Below are 23,612 nucleotides of genomic sequence, written 5' to 3'. Positions count from 1 at the left end.
TTTCAAAACACCCTCTTCTGCTCTCTCAACCACGCTCCTTTTATTTCCACACATCTCTCTTACCCTTACGTTACTTACTTGATCAAACCACCTCCCACCACACATTGTCCTCAAACATCTCATTTCCAGCACATCCATCCTCCTGCACACAACTCTATCCATAGCCCACGCCTTGCAACCATACAACATTGTTGGAACCACTATTCCTTCAAACATACCCATTTTTGCTTTCCGAGATAATGTTCTCGACTTCCACACATTCTTCAAGGCTCACAGAATTTTCGCCCCCTCCCCCACCTTATGATTCACTTCCGCTTCCATGGTTCCATCCGCTGCCAGATCCACTCCCAGATATCTAAAACACTTCACTTCCTCCAGTTTTTCTCCATTCAAACTTACCTCCCAATTGACTTGACCCTCAACCCTACTGTACCTAATAACCTTGCTCTTATTCACGTTTACTCTTAACTTTCTTCTTTCACACACTTTACCAAACTCAGTCACCAGCTTCTGCAGTTTTTCACATGAATCAGCCACCAGCGCTGTATCATCAGCGAACAACAACTGACTCACTTCCCAAGCTCTCTCATCCCCAACAGACTTCATACTTGCCCCTCTTTCCAAAACTCTTGCATTCACCTCCCTAACAACCCCATCCATAAACAAATTAAACAACCATGGAGACATCACACACCCCTGCTGCAAACCTACATTCACTGAGAACCAATCACTTTCCTCTCTTCCTACACGTACACATGCCTTACATCCTCGATAAAAACTTTTCACTGCTTCTAACAACTTGCCTCCCACACCATATATTCTTAATACCTTCCACAGAGCATCTCTATCAACTCTATCATATGCCTTCTCCAGATCCATAAATGCTACATACAAATCCATTTGCTTTTCTAAGTATTTCTCACATACATTCTTCAAAGCAAACACCTGATCCACACATCCTCTACCACTTCTGAAACCACACTGCTCTTCCCCAATCTGATGCTCTGTACATGCCTTCACCCTCTCAATCAATACCCTCCCATATAATTTACCAGGAATACTCAACAAACTTATACCTCTGTAATTTGAGCACTCACTCTTATCCCCTTTGCCTTTGTACAATGGCACTATGCACGCATTCCGCCAATCCTCAGGCACCTCACCGTGAGTCATACATACATTAAATAACCTTACCAACCAGTCAACAATACAGTCACCCCCTTTTTTAATAAATTCCACTGCAATACCATCCAAACCTGCTGCCTTGCCGGCTTTCATCTTCCGCAAAGCTTTTACTACCTCTTCTCTGTTTACCAAATCATTTTCCCTAACCCTCTCACTTTGCACACCACCTCGACCAAAACACCCTATATCTGCCACTCTATCATCAAACACATTCAACAAACCTTCAAAATACTCACTCCATCTCCTTCTCACATCACCACTACTTGTTATCACCTCCCCATTTGCGCCCTTAACTGAAGTTACCATTTGCTCCCTTGTCTTACGCACTTTATTTACCTCCTTCCAGAAAATCTTTTTATTCTCCCTAAAATTTATATATATATATATATATATATATATATATATATATATATATATATATATATATATAGAGAGAGAGAGAGAGAGAGAGAGAGAGAGAGAGAGAGAGATTTAAAGTATTTAAAGTATGTATGACTCATGGTGAGGTGCCTGAGGATTGGCGGAATGCTTGCATAGTGCCATTCTACAAAGGCAAAGGGGATAAAAGTGAGTGCTCAAATTACAGATGTATAAGTTTGTTGAGTATTCCTGGGAAATTATATGGGAGGGTATTGATTGAGTGGGTGAAGGCATGTACAGAGCATCAGATTGGGGAAGAGCAGTGTGGTTTCAGAAGTGGTAGAGGATGTGTGGATCAGGTGTTTGCTTTGAAGAATGTATGTGAGAAATACTTAGAAAAGCAAATAGATTTGTATGTAGCATTTATGGATCTCGAGAAAGCATATGATAAAGTTGATAGAGATGCTTTTTGGAAGGAATTAAGAATAAATGGTGTGGGAGGCAAGTTGTTAGAAGCAGTGAAAAGTTTTTATCGAGGATGTAAGGCATGTGTATGTGTAGGAAGAGAGGAAAGTGATTTGTTCTCAGTGAATGTTGGTTTGCGGCAGGGGTGCGTGATGTCTCCATGGTTGTTTAATTTGTTTATGGATGGGGTTGTTAGGGAGGTGAATGCAAGAGTTTTGGAAAGAGGGGCAAGCATGCAGTCTGTTGTGAATGAGAGGGCTTGTGAAGTGAGTCAATTGTTGTTCACTGATGATACAGCGCTGGTGGCTGATTCGGATGAGAAATTGCAGAAACTGGAGACTGAGTTTGGTAAAGTGTGTGATAGAAGAAAGCTGAGAGTACATGTGAATAAGAGCAAGGTTATTAGGTACAGTAGGGTTGAGGGTCAAGTCATTTGGGAGGTAAGTTTGAATGGAGAAAAACTGGAGGAAGTGAAGTGTTTTAGATATCTGGGAGTGGATTTGGCAGAGGATGGAACCATGGAAGTGGAAGTGAATCATAGGGTGGGGGAAGGCACGACAATTCTGGAAGCGTTGAAGAATGTGTGGAAGTCGAGAACATTATCTCGGAAAGCAAAAATGGATATGTTTGAAGGAATAGTGGTTCCAACAATGTTATATGGTTGTGATAGAGTTGTGTGGAGGAGGGTGGATGTGCTGGAAATGAGATTTTTGAGGACAATCTGTGGTGTGAGGTGGTATGATTAAGTAATAAAAGGGTAAAAGATATGTGTGGTAATAAAAAGAGTGTGGTTGACAGAGCAGAAGAGGATGTTTTGAAATGGTTTGGTCACATGGAGAGAATGAGTGAGGAAAGATTGACAATTAAGATTTAAGTGTCAGAGGTGGAGGGAAATGAGCAGTGGGAGAACAAATTGGAGGTGGAAGGATGGAGTACAACGATTTTGAGCAATCGGGGCCTGAACATGCAGGAGGGTGAAAGGCGTATAAGGAATAGAGTGAATTGGAACAATGTGGTATACTGAGGTAGATGTGCTGTCAATGGATTGAGCCAGGTTATGTGAAGCATCTGGGGTAAACCATGGAAAGTTTTGTGGGGCCTGGATGTGGAAATGGAGCTGTGGTTTTTGTGCATTATACATGACAGCTAGAGACTGAGTGTGAACAAATGTGGCCTTTGTTGTCTTTTTCTAGCGCTACCTCGCACCTGTGCGGGAGGGGAGGGGGTTGTCATTTCATGTGTGGCAGGGTGGCAAAGGGAATGAATAAAGGCAGCAATATGAATTATGTACATGTGTATATATATTTCATTTTACATATTTATTTACTTTGCTTTGTTGCTGTCTCCCGCGTTAGCGAGGTAGCGCAAGGAAACAGACGAAAGAATGGCCCAACCCGCCCATATACACATGCATATACATACATGTCCACACACGCAAATATACATACCTATACATCACAATGTACACATATATATACACACACAGACATATACATATATACACATGTACATAATCCATACTGTCTGCCTTTATTTGTTCCCATCGCCACCTCGCCACACATGGAATAACATCCCCCTCCCCCCTCATGTGTGCGAGGTAGTGCTAGGAAAGACAACAAAGGCCCCATTCGATCACACTCAGTCTCTAGCTGTCATGTAATAATGCACCAAAACCACAGCTCCCTTTCCACATCCTGGCCCCACACAATTTCCATGGTTTACCCCAGACGCTTCACATGCCCTGGTTCAATCCACTGACAGCACGTCGACCCCAGTATATCACATCGTTCCAATTCACTCTATTCCTTGCACGCCTTTCACCCTCCTGCATGTTCAGGCCCCGATCACTCAAAATCTTTTTCACTCCATCTTTCCACCTCCAATTTGGTCTCCCACTTCTCCTAGTTCCCTCCACCTCCGACACATATATCCTCTTGGTCAATCTTTCCCCACTCATTCTCTCCATGTGACCAAACCATTTCAAAACACCCTCTTCTGCTCTCTCAACCACACTCTTTTTATTTCCACACATCTCTCTCACCCTTACATTACTTACTCGATCAAACCACCTCAAACCACATATTGTCCTCAAACATCTCATTTCCAGCACATCCACCCTCCTGCGCACAACTCTATCCATAGCCCACGCCTTGCAACCATACAACATTGTTGGAACCACTATTTCTTCAAACATACCCATTTTTGCTTTCCGAGATAATGTTCTCGACTTCCAAACATTCTTCAAGGCTCCCAGAATTTTCGCCCCCTCCCCCACCCTATGATTCACTTCAGCTTCCATGGTTCCATCCGCTGCCAGATCCACTCCCAGATATCTAAAACACTTTACTTCCTCCAGTTTTTCTCCATTCAAACTTACCTCCCAAATGACTTGACCCTCAACCCTACTGTACCTAATAACCTTGCTCTTATTCATATATACTCTTAACTTTCTTCTTTCACACACTTTACCAAACTCAGTCACCAGCTTCTGCAGTTTCTTACATGAATCAGCCACCAGCGCTGTATCATCAGCGAACAACTGACTCACTTCCCAAGCTCTCTCATCCACAACAGACTGCATACTTGCCCCTCTTTCCAAAACTCATGCATTCACCTCCCTAACAACCCCATCCATAAACAAATTAAACAACCATGGAGACATCACACAAACCTGCCGCAAACCTACATTCACCATATATATATATATATATATATATATATATATATATATATATATATATATATTTTTTTTTGCTTTGTCGCTGTCTCCCGCGTTTGCGAGGCAGCGCAAGGAAACAGACGAAAGAAATGGCCCAACCCACCCCCATACACATGTATATACATACGTCCACAAACGCAAATATACATACCTACACAGCTTTCCATGGTTTACCCCAGACGCTTCACATGCCTTGATTCAATCCACTGACAGCACGTCAACCCCGGTATAACACATCGCTCCAATTCACTCTATTCCTTGCCCTCCTTTCACCCTCCTGCATGTTCAGGCCCCGATCACACAAAATCTTTTTCACTCCATCTTTCCACCTCCAATTTGGTCTCCCACTTCTCCTCGTTCCCTCCACCTCCGACACATATATCCTCTTGGTCAATCTTTCCTCACTCATTCTCTCCATGTGCCCAAACCATTTCAAAACACCCTCTTCTGCTCTCTCAACCACGCTCTTTTTATTTCCACACATCTCTCTTACCCTTACGTTACATACTCGATCAAACCACCTCACACCACACATTGTCCTCAAACATCTCATTTCCAGCACATCCATCCTCCTGCGCACAACTCCATCCATAGCCCACGCCTCGCAACCATACAACATTGTTGGAACCACTATTCCTTCAAACATACCCATTTTTGCTTTCCGAGATAATGTTCTCGACTTCCACACATTCTTCAAGGCTCCCAGAATTTTCGCCCCCTCCCCCACCCTATGATCCACTTCCGCTTCCATGGGGCAAATGGGGAGGTGATAACAAGTAGTGGTGATGTGAGAAGGAGATGGAGTGAGTATTTTGAAGGTTTGTTGAATGTGTTTGATGATAGAGTGGCAGATATAGGGTGTTTTGGTTGAGGTGGTGTGCAAAATGAGGGTTAGGGAAAATGATTTGGTAAACAGAGAAGAGGTAGTAAAAGCTTTGCGGAAGATGGAAGCCGGCAAGGCAGCAGGTTTGGATGGTATTGCAGTGGAATTTATTAAAAAAGGGGGTGACTGTATTGTTGACTTGTTGGTAAGGTTATTTAATGTATGTATGATTCATAGTGAGGTGCCTGAGGATTGGCGGAATGCTTGCATAGTGCCATTGTACAAAGGCAAAGGGACCAAGGTGAGTGCTCAAATTACAGAGGTATAAGTTTGCTGAGTATTCCTGGGAAATTATATGGGAGGGTATTGATTGAGAGGGTGAAGGCATGTACAGAGCATCAGATTGGGGAAGAGCAGTGTGGTTTCAGAAGTGGTAGAGGAAGTGTGGATCAGGTGTTTGCTTTGAAGAATGTATGTGAAAAATACTTAGAAAAGCAAATGGATTTGTATGTAGCATTTATGGATCTGGAGAAGGCATATGATAGAGTTGATAGAGGTGCTCTGTGGAAGGTACTAAGAATATATGGTGTGGGAGGCAAATTATTAGAAGCAGTTAAAAGTTTTTATCGAGGATGTAAGGCATGTGTACATGTAGGAAGAGAGGAAAGTGATTGGTTCTCAGTGAATGTAGGTTTGCGGCAGGGGTGTGTGATGTCTCCATGGTTGTTTAATTTGTTTATGGATGGAGTTGTTAGGGAGGTGAATGCAAGAGTTTTGGAAAGAGGGGCAAGTATGCAGTCTGTTGGGGATGAGAGAGCTTGGGAAGTGAGTCAGTTGTTGTTTGCTGATAATACAGCGCTGGTGGCTGATTCATGTGAGAAACTGCAGAAACTGGTGACTGAGTTTGGTAAAGTGTGTGAAAGAAGAAAGTTAAGAGTAAATGTGAATAAGAGCAAGGTTATTAGGTACAGTAGGGTTGAGGGTCAAGTCAATTGGGAAGTAAGTCTGAATGGAGAAAAACTGGAGGAAGTAAAGTGTTTTAGATATCTGGGAGTGGATCTGGCAGCGGATGGAACCATGGATGCAGAGGTAAATCATAGGGTGGGGGAAGGGGTGAAAATCCTGGGAGCCTTGAAGAGTGTGTGGAAGTCGAGGAACATTATCTCGGAAAGCAAAAATGGTTATGTTTGAAGGAATAGTGGTTCCAACAATGTTATACGGTTGCGAGGCGTGGGCTATGGATAGAGTTGTGCGTAGGAGGGTGGATGTGCTGGAAATGAGATGTTTGAGGACAATATGTGGTGTGAGGTGGTTTGATCGAGTAAGTAATGTAAGGGTAAGAGAGATGTGTGCAAATAAGAAGAGTGTGGTTGAGAGAGCAGAAGAGGGTGTTTTGAAATGGTTTGGGCACATGGAGAGAATGAGTGAGGAACGATTGACCAAGAGGATATATGTGTCGGAGGTGGAGGGAACGAGGAGAAGTGGGAGACCAAATTGGAGGCGGAAAGATGGAGTGAAAAAGATTTTGAGTGATCGGGGCCTGAACATGCAGGAGGGTGAAAGGCGGTCAAGGAATAGAGTGAATTGGATCGATGTGGTATACCAGGGTCAACGTGCTGTCAATGGATTGAATCAGGGCATGTGAAGCGTCTGGGGTAAACCATGGAAAGTTGTGTGGGGCCTAGAAGTGGAAAGGGAGGTGTGGTTTCGGGCATTATTGCATGACAGCTGGAGACTGAGTGTGAGCGAATGGGGCCTTTGTTGTCTTTTCCTGGCACCGCCTCGCGCACATGAGGGGGGAGGGGGATGTTATTCCGTGTGTGGCGGGGTAGCAATGGGGGGTGAGTAGGGGCAGACTGTGTGAATTGTGTGCATGTGTGTATATGTGTGTGTCTGTGTGTGTATTTATGTGTGTACGTTGGGATGTGTGGGTGTGTATGTTTGCGTGAGTGGACGTGTGTGTGTGTGCATGTGTGTGGGGGTGGGTTGGGCCATTTCTTTCGTCTGTTTCCTTGCGCTACCTCGCATGTGCGGGAGACAGTGACAAAGCAAAATAATAATAATAATATATATACACAAGTACATATTCATACTTGTTCGCCTTCTTCCATTTCTGATGCCACCGTGCCGCCACAGGAATATCTAAATATATTTCAAGATACTAAAGGAAATGATTCAGTGACTAAAAATCACAGAATGAAGAATTATGACTAAATTAGACTTCTTGAATACTCTACCAAGATAACATTACCTATCCCTGGAGTAATGGCTAATGTTGTTGACAATATTGCATTCATGGGCTGTCCAAGATCAAGTATATATAGGGTCAAAAGTGAAGAAGTTGAGGCTTTAAATTTGCCCATCTTAGAAGAGAGAGGAGTGAAGCATAATCTGCTCTCAACTTTTCGGTTTTTAAAAATGCTTGATGACACAGACTGTGAACAATTATTTGGGAGATGTAGGGATGGAATAATCAGAAGAAATTACATGAAATTAAGCAAGAAACTAGTTAAAAAACATGCAAATAAGTACATTTATAGCACAAGAGTGTTTGATGAATGGAGTATGAAGACTGAGGGCATGGCTAATGTAGAAAGTATGCATAAATTTAATTAGAGGTTTCATGATAGCAGAGAATGTTCATGAGAAGGGGCACTATGAGTGTGCAATGTTCTCACCCTACAGTACAAACAGCTAATTACATACACACTCCTGTGTGAATGCATACAAACATATACAACTTAAATGTATCTCCCTCAACATATTAAGGAGATACAAAGATGTAAGAGACTGGAAATCTAATCATCCAATGAGAAAGACTCCAACAAAAAACAGATTTGTATTTATGATGATAATAAGAACAACAAGTACTTTGTTATTTTATTTCTATGCTGTTATTTATGATGTTTCAACAAATGAAACTGAAGAGCATATCTATGAGAAGCACGATATGTGCATAATGAACATGAGTATGGCTTCTCTCCAGTATGAATACGAATATGATTATTCAGAGTATTTTTCGTACCAGAACGATATGGGCAATGAGGACAAATATAAGGTTTCTCTCCAGTATGTGTACGAATATGTTTTGTCATGTGGTCTTTTCTATCAGAGGAATAAACACAGAAGGGACACTGATGTAACTTGCCGATGCCTCCTCGCCCGCTATTCCTCGAACCATCACTGTTCAGTCCCACCTGTCGGGAACGCCTATCTTAATTACTGTCATTACTCAAAGCAAAAAGCATCTTTATATTCATGAAAATAATTCTGATAGATACAATAATTGCTATCTGTTATGTGCAATGCCAAAGCTATGTAAAAAAATTACACTGTTGCAATATGGGTTATCATGATCACAATATCCTCTGTCTGGACTATTTTTGGGAGTATACATATATATATATATATATATATATATATATATATATATATATGAATATACAAAGTGGTGTACACCACGAAAATTTCACCAAATATTCATACACCATGAAAAATCAACAGGTGACCACCCTTGCAGTTTTAATATCCAGAAATGACTTGTTTTTTTACTTTCGAAGTGGATATTCCAAAAATTGTCAATTCAGTTTAATCAATTAGTTCCATAATCATCAACTTTAACATTTTCTTTTATTCATCATAAAAAAACGAAGTTATATTTTTTCAGAATCTGAATCATCTGGTGCTCTACGTCTATAAAGTTGAATGGTAATCTTATCTTTAATATCTCACAAGCTAGGTCTTTCTCATCTAGAAATCTCTGATGCAACCAGTAAGTACTGATGAAATATCATCATCTAACAATAAAACTGTCTTTGAAGAAGTGAAATTTAACAAAAGCTAAAAAAAAATGCTTAAAAAATATTATGAGTAATACACCTGCAAGCTTGAAAAAAAAAAATTCAATAAGTTCTTAAAATAGATCACAAACTTGTTTCCAAATATAAAAAATGAACAGCAAAATTTCTCTTAATCATGTCTTAACTTTTCAGAATTGAAAGTTTTCTGCATCCAACTTCATGGAATCTTTTAAAAACATTTAATTTGAGAAAAATTCAAACTAATGATCCATTTTCTGAATAAAAAACAAACTATCTAACATTAAGATTTAGCAACCCTATGTAATACAGACACATCTACATCACTGCCTTTTACAAACAAGAACATTTTCCTTGCTGTTTTGTAATGTGATTACATAATTGATGTCACTGGTAACCTTATGTTCATATAAAGTAAATTATCCAATGACTGAACAAACTTAATATTGAGACTTGAATCCCACTCAACTAAAGTCTAAAACTGTTAAATCTTACTGTGTATAAAAGTAATCACAGATCAAATATCAAGATGTGTTATGACATGTTATGCCTTTGTAACTACTCTAAGAGTGCTATAAAAGATGATACACTTGATTATTATTGCTTGCAAATATAATTTTGGGACGTACTCAGTAAATGTTTCAAAATCATGATTACTGAACACATGCAAAACCTATAAAAATTTCAACAGACTTTTATTTTCAATAAAACTTCTTCATTTTATGGAAAATAAATTCTACGCTCTTCTTGCTAACACCCAAAAAGTGAGAAGAATGGTAAACGTCATAAATTTTGTGCGAACTTAGGCTTTGTTAAATATTCTTTACTGTAATCAATAACACAAAATTAACATTTGTAGGAAATAAAAAACTTTAAAACAGTCATCACAGACTTCAGCACTTGCTTACTATCTCATTTTTGCAAATCATGGTACTCAAAAAGTTAATGCTTTGAAGTCCAAGCCAGTTGCCACTATTAGAAAAAAAGTGAAAAATCTATCAAAGACAACAGAAAATATTCATGAGAAGGGGCACTGTCAGGGTACAATACTCTTCCAGTATGTGATAAACAGCTAATTACATACACACTTCTGTGTGAAGTGCCTGAGGATTGGTGGAATGCATGCACAGTGCCATTGCACAAAGGCAAAGGGGATAAAGGTGAATGTTCAAATTACAGAGGTATAAGTTTGTTGAGTATTCATGGGAAATTATATGGGAGGGTACTGATTGAGAGGGTAAAGGAATGTACAGAGCATCAGATTGGGGAAGAGCAGAGTGGTTTCAGATGTGGCAGAGGATTCGTGGATTAGGTGTTTCCCTTGAAGAATGTATGTGAGAAATACTTAGAAAACAAATGTATTTGCATGTAGCATTTGTGGATCTGGAGAAGGCATATGATAGGGTTGATAGAGATTCTTTGTGGAAGGCATTAAGAGTATATGGTGTGGGAGGTAAGCTGCTAGATCAGTGAAAAGTTTTTACCAAGGATGTAAGGCATGTGTACAATTAGGAAGAGAGGAAAGTGACTGGTTCCCAGTGAATGTTGGTTTGCGGCAGGAATGCGTGACATCTCCATGGTTCTTTAATTTGTTTATGGATGGGGTGGTTAGGGAGGTGAATGTGAGAGTTTTGGCAAGAGGGCAAGTATACAGTCTGATGTGGATGAGAAGGGTTGGGAAGTGAGTCAGTTGTTGTTCGCTGATGATACAGCGCTGGTGGCTGATTTGGGTGAGAGACTGCGGAAGTTGGTGAATAAGTTTGGTAAAGTGTGTGAAAGAAGAAAGCTGAGAGTAAATGTGAATAAGAGCAAGGTTGTTAGGTTCAGTAGGGTTGAGGGACAAGTTAACTGGGAGGTAAGTCTGAATGGAAAAAACTGGCAGAAGTGAAGTGTTTTAGATGTCTGGGAGTGGATCTAGCAATGAATGGAACCATGGAAGTGGAGGTGAGTCACAGGGCGGGATAGGGGGTGAAAAATGTGTGGAAGGTGAGAACATTATCTCAAGAGAGCAAAATGGGTATTTTGGAAGGAATAATGGTTCCAACAATGTTATGTGGTTGTGAGGCATGGGCTATAGATAGGGTTGTGCGGAGGAGGGTGGATGTGTTGGAAATGAAATATTTGAGGACTATATGTGGTGTGAGGTGGTTTGATCAAGTAAGTAATGAAAGGGTAAGAGAGATGTGTGGTAATATAAAGAGTGTGGTTGAGAGAGCAGAAGAGGATGTACTGAAATGGTTTGGTCATATCGAGAGAATGAGTGAGGAAAGATTGACAAAGAGGATTTATGTGTCAGAGGTAGAAGGAACAAAAAGAAGTGGGAGACCAAATTGGAGGTGGAAGAATGGAGCAAAAAAGATTTTGAGCGATCAGGGCCTGAACATACAGGAGGGTGAAAGGTATGCAAGGAATAGAGTGAACTGGAATGATGTTGTATACTGGGGTCGACTTGCTGTCAATGGATTGAACCAGGGCATGTGAAGCATCTGGGATAAACCATGGAAAGTTTTGTGGGAGCTGTGTTTTCGGTGCATTACACATGACAGCTAGAGACTGAGTGTAAATGAATGTGGCTTTTGTTTGTCTTTTCCTAATTCTACCTCGTGGGGGGTATGCTATTTCATGTGTGGCAGGGTGGCGACAGGAATGGATTAAGGCAGCAAATATGAATATGTACATGTGTATATATATGCTTGTGTATGTATATGTATACACTGAAATGTATAGATATGTATATGTGTGTGTGTGGTCCTTTATGTATATACTTGTGTATGTGGGTGGGTTGGGCCATTCTTTCGTCTGTTTCCTTGCGCTACCTTGCTAACACAGGAGACGGCGATTACGTATAATAATAATACTTACCTGTAAATGCATTCAAAAATATACAACTTAAATATATCTCAAGGAGATATAAAGATGTGAGAATAGAAATCTAATCACCCATTGACAAAGACTCCAACAAAAAAGAGATTTGTGTTTATGATGATAATAAGAACAACAAGTACTTCGTTATTTCATTTCTATGCTGCTATCTATGATGTTTCAACATATGAAACTGAAGAGCATATCTATGAGAAGCACAAAAGGGACAAAATGTGCATGAATATGGCTTTTCACCAATGTGAATTCGAATATGATTATTCATCGTATTCCTAGTGCACGATCTGAAGGAGCACTTAGGGCAAATAAGAGATTTGTGTTTATGATGATAATAAGAACAACAAGTACTTCGTTATTTTATTTCTATGCAGCAATTTATGATGTTTCAACAAATGAAACTGAAGTGCATATCTATGAGAAGCACGATAGGGACAAAATGTGCATGAAAATGGCTTTTCACCAGTGTGAATTCGAATATGATTATTCATTGTATTCTTAGTGCATGACCTGAAGGAGCAGTGAGGGCAAGTAAATGGTTTCTCTCCAGTGTGAGTCCGAACATGCTGCTGTAGCTTGTCCTTTGTAGTTGCACCATATGTACAATAAGGACAGGGATATGGTTTTTCTCCAGTATGGGTACAAATATGTTTTGCCAAGTGGTCTTTCCTAATACTGGAATATGTACAGTGTGGGCAAAGATGCAACTTGCCAACAGCTCCTCTCCCGATATTCTGCGAATTTTCACTGTTCAGCCCCACCTGTTGGGAAAGCCCATCTTAATCACTGTCATTAAATAAAATAAATAAATAAATAATAAAATACATAGGATTTTCTTTACCTGTATATTCTCAGGGGATGCCTGATTATGAAAAAATTAACATGATTGTACTCTTATATCCATAAAATCCCAAATGGCATATTGGACGCATGAAAGTTCTTTATTGCTTCTAAGCTTCAGCAAGCCTCTTATAACAGCAAGGGTTTGAGCACAATTTTTTATCGCAATGGAATGCACAACTTACTGAATGATAGGTCTCAAATAATGACCTCACAATCATTCTTGGATACTGTCTCCATGATCTATATCAACATTAACAGAATCATCTACAATTACTCCAACTCTTGTTTGCATGATCTTTTTCAACAACAGCACCCAGGTTCTTAAACAATTATTGTCCTTGAAGATCAAATTATGTTTCCAAGATCTCTATCAAATCCATTCTCCACAGTCTCTCCACACTGGAGTGAGTTATATTTCCTCATGAAACTGTTTCAACAATTCTCATTATCATGCCTTTCATAGAAATATGATCACTACATGTAACATTTCAAGAAAAAAATTCAGTGTATGTTATGCCTTATGAAATCTCATTCAAAAGCAACATATCAAACAAATATAATGCACACCCTCCGGTAAAAAAGTATTACAAATATTCTGATATGCTTCTGTTGTGTTCTTTTCAGTTTTGTATTGTGGTACACCTAATACGTTTCTGTTCTTTCACTAAAACGGATTTTCAAGGAACAAACACTTGTGTCACCTGCAGCACAGTACAGTCATTGGAAATGAAACCTGGATATCTTTTTTTATGGCATGAAAATAAAAATAAAGTTATAGGTCTTGTATCTTTCAGTTCTTTAGATGCTGAGATATAACTCTGTAGTGTTTCATGCCAAAGGTGAAAGTTTCTCTATATAATAAGCCTCATTATGTTCTAAGCTAAAGCATTTCATAAATGGTATGGAAAGTAAACTAAACGGGTGTTCCATGGAACACACATCACCTGTAGCACAGCAGTTACTGGAAGAGAAATAAGAATGGGTGGAAATACTGTTTGGAAAATATAAAAAATATGAGTTAACGAAGATCGTTGACAAAAACAAATTACGACTTCAGATAAGTTCCAGGATAAACTCTTTTTTTTTCTTCTTTTTTTAATTTTTTTTTTTTCAATGTTCCAAAAGAAGGAACAGAGAACTGGGCCAGGTGAGGGTATTCCCTCAAAGGCCCAGTCCTCTGTTCTTAACGCTACCTCGCTAATGCGGAAAAGAAATGGCCCAACCCCGCCCCATACACATGTATATACATACGTCCACACACGCAAATATACATACCTACACAGCTTTCCATGGTTTACCCCAGACGCTTCACATGCCTTGATTCAATCCACTGACAGCACGTCAACCCCGGTATACCACATCGCTCCAATTCACTCTATTCCTTGCCCTCCTTTCACCCTCCTGCATGTTCAGGCCCCAATCACACAAAATCTTTTTCACTCCATCTTTCCACCTCCAATTTGGTCTCCCACTTCTCCTCGTTCCCTCCACCTCAGACACATATATCCTCTTGGTCAATCTTTTCTCACTCATTCTCTCCATGTGTCCAAACCACTTCAAAACACCCTCTTCTGCTCTCTCAACCACGCTCTTTTTATTTCCACACATCTCTCTTATCCTTACGTTACTCACTCGATCAAACCACCTCACACCACACATTGTCCTCAAACATCTCATTTCCAGCACCTCCATCCTCCTGCGCACAACTCTATCCATAGCCCACGCCTCGCAACCATACAACATTGTTGGAACCACTATTCCTTCAAACATACCCATTTTTGCTTTCCGAGATAATGTTCTCGACTTCCACACATTCTTCAAGGCCCCCAGAATTTTCGCCCCCTCCCCCACCCTATGATCCACTTCCGCTTCCATGGTTCCATCCGCTGCCAGATCCACTCCCAGATATCTAAAACACTTCACTTCCTCCAGTTTTTCTCCATTCAAACTCACCTCCCAATTGACTTGACCCTCAACCCTACTGTACCTAATAACCTTGCTCTTATTCACATTTACTCTTAACTTTCTTCTTCCACACACTTTACCAAACTCAGTCACCAGCCTCTGCAGTTTCTCACATGAATCAGCCACCAGCGCTGTATCATCAGCGAACAACAACTGACTCACTTCCCAAGCTCTCTCATCCCCAACAGACTTCATACTTGCCCCTCTTTCCAAAACTCTTGCATTTACCTCCCTAACAACCCCATCCATAAACAAATTAAACAACCATGGAGACATCACACACCCCTGCCGCAAACCTACATTCACTGAGAACCAATCACTTTCCTCTCTTCCTACACGTACACATGCCTTACATCCTCGATAAAAACTTTTCACTGCTTCTAACAACTTTCCTCCCACACCATATATTCTTAATACCTTCAACAGAGCATCTCTATCAACTCTATCATATGCCTTCTCCAGATCCATAAATGCTACATACAAATCCATTTGCTTTTCTAAGTATTTCTCACATACATTCTTCAAAGCAAACACCTGATCCACACATCCTCTACCACTTCTGAAACCACACTGCTCTTCCCCAATCTGATGCTCTGTACATGCCTTCACCCTCTCAATCAATACCCTCCCATATAATTTACCAGGAATACTCAACAAACTTATACCTCTGTAATTTGAGCACTCACTCTTATCCCCTTTGCCTTTGTACAATGGCACTATGCACGCATTCTGCCAATCCTCAGGCACCTCACCATGAGTCATACATACATTAAATAACCTTACCAACCAGTCCACTGCAATACTATCCAAACCTGCTGCCTTGCCGGCTTTCATCTTCCGCAAAGCTTTCACTACCTCTTCTCTGTTTACCAAATCATTTTCCCTAACCCTCTCACTTTGCACACCACCTCGACCAAAACACCCTATATCTGCCACTCTATCATCAAACACATTCAACAAACCTTCAAAATACTCACTCCATCTCCTTCTCACATCACCACTACTTGTTATCACCTCCCCATTTGCGCCCTTCACTGAAGTTCCCATTTGCTCCCTTGTCTTACGCACTTTATTTACCTCCTTCCAGAACATCTTTTTATTCTCCCTAAAATTTAATGATACTCTCTCACCCCAACTCTCATTTGCCCTTCTTTTCACCTCTTGCACCTTTCTCTTGACCTCCTGTCTCTTTCTTTTATACATCTTCCACTCAATTGCATTTTTTCCCTGCAAAAATCGTCCAAATGCCTCTCTCTTCTCTTTCACTAATACTCTTACTTCTTCATCCCACCACTCACTACCCTTTCTAATCAACCCACCTCTCACTCTTCTCATGCCACAAGCATCTTTTGCGCAATCCATCACTGATTCCCTAAATACATCCCATTCCTCCCCCACTCCCCTTACTTCCATTGTTCTCACCTTTTTCCATTCTGTACTCAGTCTCTCCTGGTACTTCCTCACACAGGTCTCCTTCCCAAGCTCACTTACTCTCACCACCCTCTTCACCCCAACATTCACTCTTCTTTTCTGAAAACCCATACAAATCTTCACCTTAGCCTCCACAAGATAATGGTCAGACATCCCTCCAGTTGCACCTCTCAGCACATTAACATCCAAAAGTCTCTCTTTCGCACGCCTGTCACTTAACACGTAATCCAATAACGCTCTCTGGCCATCTCTCCTACTTACATAAGTATACTTATGTATATCTCGCTTTTTAAACCAGGTATTCCCAATCATCAGTCCTTTTTCAGCACATAAATCTACAAGCTCTTCACCATTTCCATTTACAACACTGAACACCCCATGTATACCAATTATTCCCTCAACTGCCACATTACTCACCTTTGCATTCAAATCACCCATCACTATAACCCGGTCTCGTGCATCAAAACCACTAACACACTCATTCAGCTGCTCCCAAAACACTTGCCTCTCATGATCTTTCTTCTCATGCCCAGGTGCATATGCACCAATAATCACCCACCTCTCTCCATCAACTTTCAGTTTTACCCATATCAATCGAGAATTTACTTTCTTACATTCTATCACATACTCCCACAACTCCTGTTTCAGGAGTATTGCTACTCCTTCCCTTGCTCTTGTCCTCTCACTAACCCCTGACTTTACTCCCCAGACATTCCCAAACCACTCTTCCCCTTTACCCTTGAGCTTCGTTTCACTCAGAGCCAAAACATCCAGGTTCCTTTCCTCAAACATACTACCTATCTCTCCTTTTTTCACATCTTGGTTACATCCACACACATTTAGGCACCCCACTCTGAGCCTTCGAGGAGGATGAGCACTCCCCGCGTGACTCCTTCTTCTGTTTCCCATTTTAGAAAGTTAATACAAGGAGGGGAGGATTTCTGGCCCCCCGCTCCCGTCTCCTCTAGTCGCTTTCTACGACACGCGAGGAATACATGGGAAGTATTCTTTTACCCCTATCCCCAGGGATAATATACATATATATATATATACATATACACATACACACACATACACATACATACGCACATATACACACACACACACACATACATATATATACATATGAAAAATGTAAGAAACAATTTAGAAAACTGAAACTTCTAGCTTGAAAATGAATGAAAAAATGAATGTCACATAATGGTTCAACCTCTGGCTATGGAAAAAGGAAATGTATAATTTATTTATTATTACTATCAGTATCATCAGTGACAAGCCATGCATCACAAAATTCCACACCCTTCCTTCCTTCACCTTAGGCAACCACACCAAAGATGCAGACACATTACTACTGTCTTGCTTGCCTGCACCTTGTCCACGACTACTACAGCCCTGCCTGCACGCGTGCATGCATGTCATACGACAGCATCAGCAGCAGCACAGAAAAAGAAGTAGCAGTAGTAGAAGCACAGTACAGGGGCAACACAGAGATGTGCCAACAATGGGTGGCGGGTGAGGAGGAAGAAGAACTTTGCTGTGATGATGCAGAGGACTTGGACACAAAATCAACAACACCAAAAGTAAGTCCAACACCACCACCACAACCTCCTTCACCTCGTCCAGTCCTGCGCCTGAACCTAGGCCCGCTTCCTGCACAGGCCCGACTGGCTCAATCCTCAGAGCCCTGGGGATAGGGGAGAAAGAATACTTCCCACGTATTCCCTGCGTGTCGTAGAAGGCGACTAAAAGGGGAGGGAGCGGGGGGGCTGGAAATCCTCCCCTCTCATTTTTTTTTAACTTTCCAAAAGAAGGAACAGAGAACGAGGCCAGGTGAGGATATTCCCTCAGAGGCCCAGTCCTCTGTTCTTAACGCTACCTTGCTAACGTGGGAAATGGCGAATAGTATGAAGGAAGGATATATATATATTAATCTATCTATCTACTTCTATCTCTAATGCCTGTCCCAATTGGAACTCTCAAAATGATTTGGTCACATTAACAGTCTCCATAACTAAAGAACTAATGGGTTGCATTGCAAGCTATCAAAATTCACTAAAGATGCAAAGCTGGCAAATAAATTTACAAATGAACTTGAATGTCTACAGCTTCAAACTGACGTAGACAAAAGGATGAACCGGACTCATAAAAAGCAAATGAATCTTAATATCGATATGTGCAAAGTGTTATATATTGGTAGGAGATACAAAAAGGCAACCTACAGTATGAATTCTGCTAAAATGCAAAAGGCAAATGTAGAAAAATTCTTGGGTGTAATCATCTCTGGTGACTTAAAACAAAGTAAGCAGTGCACAGAAGTAGTGAAAAGAGCAAACAAAATTCTTGGTTTCATAGATACAGCCTCAAATTTAAGTCTAGGGAAGGCATACTTACTCTTTACAATTCATTGTTTCATCCACATCTTGAATATTGTGTTTACTTTTGGTCACCCTACCTAAAAAAAAAACATAAGAATGGGTGCACTGAGCTACCAAGATGATTCCTGGACTAAGAAACAAATCCCACAAGACTAGATTAAACAACTTGAATCTATTTGACTAACAAAAGAGAAGGTTAAGAGATGCTCTAATACAAATATTCAAAATGATCAAAAGATTCCTGGTCTTGATCAATCAAGATACCTAAGATTTGATTCTTCCTATTTTACTCATAATAATGGATACAAACTTGTTGGCAAATGAATAACTCAAATGAGGCAAAAGACTTTTTCTTCAACAGGATTGTTAACATAAGGAATTCTTTGCCACTTAAACTGGTTGACAGCAGTACTGTAGATATGTTTAAGAATAGATCTGATAAACACTTCATGTCCACATCTCATTATGTGCATCTCCACAGTCAAAATGACAATTTGCAGTTTATTACTCTCTAAATCATCCATATGCCATCTAACGTTTACCAAACTATTCTCTGAGTTTCTGATACCTTCCATTATCACAAACGGCTTTGAAAGGACCCAATGGTCTGTTACTACTTGAATTCCTCTGTATACCCCACAGCATACAATCTTCTTCCTCAGGTATATTTCCATTTGCAATGACTTGAATTTTCAGCAGATAAAAATTCTTTAGTCCATTTTCCCATTTTTCATTCAAAGTCTGACTTGCCACTTTCTCTAACAACACTTCATATTTTACTTTCTAAAATGCTTTCGTAAAATCAAGCAAAACAGCGTTTATTCTCTTCCTAACAAACAAACATTCATTATCATCTATTTTCAATTATACTAAGTCGCTGTCTCCCGTGTTATTGAGGTAGCGCAAGGAAACTGATGAAAGAATGGCCCAACCCACCCACATACACATGTACATACATAAACGCCCACACACACATGCATATATACATACGTATACATTTCAACACATATATACATATACATACACAGACATAAACATGTATACACATGCACATATTCATACTTGCCACCTTCATCCATTCCCGTTGCCACCCCTCCATACATGAAAAACAGCAACCCCCTCCCCCTGTGTGTGTGCGAGAGTTAGTGCTAGGAAAAGACAAGATTCATTCATATGTATCACTATAAAGGGCTGATAGCAGTGTTTGTCCACATTTATCAGCGACAACACCATGCTTATCCTTCATTTATCAATCTGCTTGAAATAAGATGTTCCATTGTTTTTTCTTTACTCTCTCAAATACTTTAAATCTGTGTGAAGTTAGGCTAACTGGTCTGTATTATTTCAGCAATAATTTGGAACCTCCTTTGTGTGCTGGTATTACATATTCCATTTTGTGCGTATCTGCTATGCTTGCTTGGTCTATGATTTTTCTCAGCAATGTAAGAGGTTTGGCTGTTATTTCTTTCATCTTCATTACAAAATCTGTTGAAATTCCATCTGGCCCTGTAAAGGATTTTCTATAAGTTTATCAGCTTCAATTATGTCAGCTTCCTTTAAGTTTATATCTGTTAAGGTATGTTCATCAAAATCATTAAGCATTTCATCATCTATTTCTTCATGCCCTCTTGTACTAGATACTGTATGTTCATCAAAATCATTTAAATTTCATCATCTATTTCTTCATACTCTCTTGTACTAAATAATGACTTATAATGATTAACTAACATCTGACATATTATTCTCTGAATGACTTAATCCCTGACTTTTTGTTCTTTACTCTGTTCATGTAAGCAAATAGGACTTTTGGGTTTTGGTCCATACACTGTGCTACTTTTTCTTCATTTAGTCTTTATTCCCATCTGTGTGATTCCGTTATTGCCTTGTCTGTATTCCATATTTTGCCTTCTAATTCTGCCACTTAATCTTTACTAGTTGCAAATCTTTTTTCTTCCAATCTCTTCATGTATTCACCCACTGTTTTCCACCCAATAGTATCTTTCTTTTCACATATACTTTCTTTCATTTGGTACTAGTTTTATGATCATTCCATTTTGGGCTGGAAGAAGATTGCTATGTTTGCTTTTGCATTACTACTATTCAGACAGTCAAACTATTGGATATTTTCAATCAATAATTTCATTTCACTTAATTTTTTCAGAACAGAAGTTGAAGTTCCCTGACATATATTCATCTTCTATTTCATCCTGGAAGTTGAAGTTCCCTGACATATATCAATGAAGTTGAAGTTCCCTGACATATATCAATCTTCTATTTCATCCTGTCAGTTTGTAAGTAAGCCAGGAAAAATTTCTTGCAGAACACCAACTCTGAAAAAAGATTTTTTTCAACTTCTGAAATAAGTAAACCAGGAAAAATTTCTTGCAGAACACCAACTCTGAAAAAAGATTTTTTTCAACTTCTGAAACCTAAATCTCTCTCCCTAGGGGCCTGTTCCACAAGCATGACAGCATACCCTCATGAAGAACTATGGTTTCCAGAAAAACTTCAAATGAGAAGGGTTAACCTAATGTAAAATATAAATACCTGGAATATGTCTCTCAATCCCCAGTGGCACAAAGAGTAGACCATAAGGTCTCAACTTAAAAATTTCCTGTATCAACATAACATCCACTTTGATAATTTCCAACACTATTGTAAAAACACCACTTTAAAACTTTTCCATTGATTAGTTTAAGGTACACAGATGCATTACAGACTAAAAAAAAAGCAAGATGTGGCAACACTTGATATATATTCCATTTCCATGGTTTACCCCAGATGCTTCACATGCCCTGGTTCAATCTACTGACAGCACGTCGACCCCGTTATACCACATCGTTCCAATTCACTCTATTCCTTGCAAGCCTTTCACCCTCCTGCATGTTCAGGCCCTGATCACTCAAAATCTCTTTCACTCCATCTTTCCACCTACAATTTGGTCTCCCACTTCTCCTTGTTCCCTCCACCTCTGACACATATATCCTCTTGGTCAATCTTTCCTTACTCATTCTCTCTATGTGACCCCCTCTTCTGCTCTCTCAACCACACTCTTTTTATTACCACACATCTATCTTACCCTTTCATTACTTACTCGATCAAATCACCTCACACCACACATTGTCCTCAAACATCTCATTTCCAGCACATCCACCCTCCTCCGCACAACTCTGTCTATAGCCTATGCCTCGCAACCATATAACATTGTTGGAACCACTATTCCTTCAAACATACCCATTTTTGCTTTCTAAGATGACGTTCTCGACTTCCATACATTTTTCAACGCTCCCAGAACTTTCGCCCCCTCCCCCATCCTATGATTCACTTCCGCTTCCATCCGCTGCCAAATCCACTCCCAGATATCTAAAATACTTCACTTCCTCCAGTTTTTCTCTATTCAAACTTACCTCCCAATTGACTTGTCCCTCAAACCTACTGTACCTAATTACCTTGCTCTTAATCACATTCACTCTCAGCTCTCTTCATTCAAACACTTTACCAAACTCAGTCACCAGCTTCAGCAGTTTCTCACCTGAATCAGCCACCAGCGCTGTACCATCAGCGAACAACAACTGACTCACTTCCCAAGCTCTCTCATCCACAACAGACTGCATACTTGCCCCTCTTTCCAAAACTCTTGCATTCACCTCCCTAACAACCCCATCCATAAACAAATTAAACAACTATGGAGATATCATGCACCCCTGCTGCAAACCAACATTCACCAAGAACCATTCACTTTCCTCTCTTCCTACAGGTACACATGCCTTAGATCCTCAATGAAAACTTTTCACTGCTTCTAACAACTTATCTCCCATACCATATAAATCTACTTTTCTTAATTTCAAACAAGAAAGTGTATCATGCTATCAAGGTGTCATTAAAAATGACAATGTCAAACTTTTCCATATTTCAGAAATTATTGTTCTATATCATAACAATATCAACAAAACCCAGAATCACTTATATCTAAATTTTCATATCTTGGAGGAATCTAATACCAGGCCCAGCCTTCATAAGTGATTGATTGGTTTCAGCTTTTTGTATTTAGACAATGGTCCAAGTTTTATGTTCCAAAGTATAAACTAAGTGTACCTTAAATCTAACAGGATATGAAACTCAAACAATATTACAGCTCAACATTATAATATCTGTGAAATATGACACACAGCAAGGTTACAAGTAACTGAGAACTGATAAGCATGAATTCTTAATACAGACACAGAGCAAGGATACACATACCTAAAGAAGTGATACATGAATTCTTTTGAAATATACTTAACCTCCTGATTCAAGGCTTCAATATCTTGAACTTGTAACAATGACAAAATATCAAATACCAAATTCTTATATAAAGGGATATATATACCAATTTTCTTTAAAGTTTTGCTTCTTTTGTCAGGTAATCACAAGTCTGTCAAATACAAATAACTGTATAAGCAAAGAGAATATACTGTTTATTGGAAAATAAAATGCAACCATCCTATACTACTGTAACATAAAATAATCTACAACCATCCCTTGTTAAATGGAAACAAACTTACGTTAATCCATTTTACTGTACCATGAATTAAAGAGCCAATTAATCATATGGAAAAATAAAAAAAAATGTTGTTATGGGATTTTGAATTTCAAAACCTACAAATTTCATATCCAAAACTAAGAGTTATGTAGTGTTCCGTTCTGCCAAGTCTGTTGCTTGTCCCTGCTTCAATTCAAATCTCATGTTTCCCTATGGGTGTCAAAAATAA

The 23,612-nt window shown here is 39.6% G+C and overlaps 1 protein-coding gene across 23 annotated transcripts in view; it reads right to left on the bottom strand.

Moving 5' to 3' along the window:
* LOC139755976 (uncharacterized) overlaps nt 1-23,612 on the bottom strand; it is a 734,338-nt gene that overhangs the window by 484,956 nt on the left and 225,770 nt on the right. Inside the window, exons 6-7 of one of the 23 annotated variants that reach the window (XR_011714231.1) lie at nt 18,878-18,938; nt 12,596-13,008 (exon numbers count right to left, since the gene is read on the bottom strand). The exons of 17 other annotated variants lie outside the window; for them this stretch is intronic. Coding sequence is in view for 5 of the 6 variants with exons in the window: in XM_071674823.1 (XP_071530924.1) it covers nt 12,571-13,008 (438 nt within the window). In the remaining variant the exon portion in view is untranslated. Of the gene's footprint in view, nt 1-8,420; nt 8,763-9,022; nt 13,009-18,877; nt 18,939-21,899; nt 23,276-23,612 lie in introns of those variants that run through there. 5 more of the 23 variants (XM_071674841.1, XM_071674834.1, XM_071674847.1 and 2 more) reach the window with 5 other exon arrangements.

Source organism: Panulirus ornatus, chromosome 20, assembly GCF_036320965.1.
Source record: "Panulirus ornatus isolate Po-2019 chromosome 20, ASM3632096v1, whole genome shotgun sequence".
NCBI lineage: Eukaryota > Metazoa > Arthropoda > Malacostraca > Decapoda > Palinuridae > Panulirus > Panulirus ornatus.
Note: the sequence above shows the minus strand (reverse complement) of the source record. Positions and strands in the feature narration are given on the sequence as shown.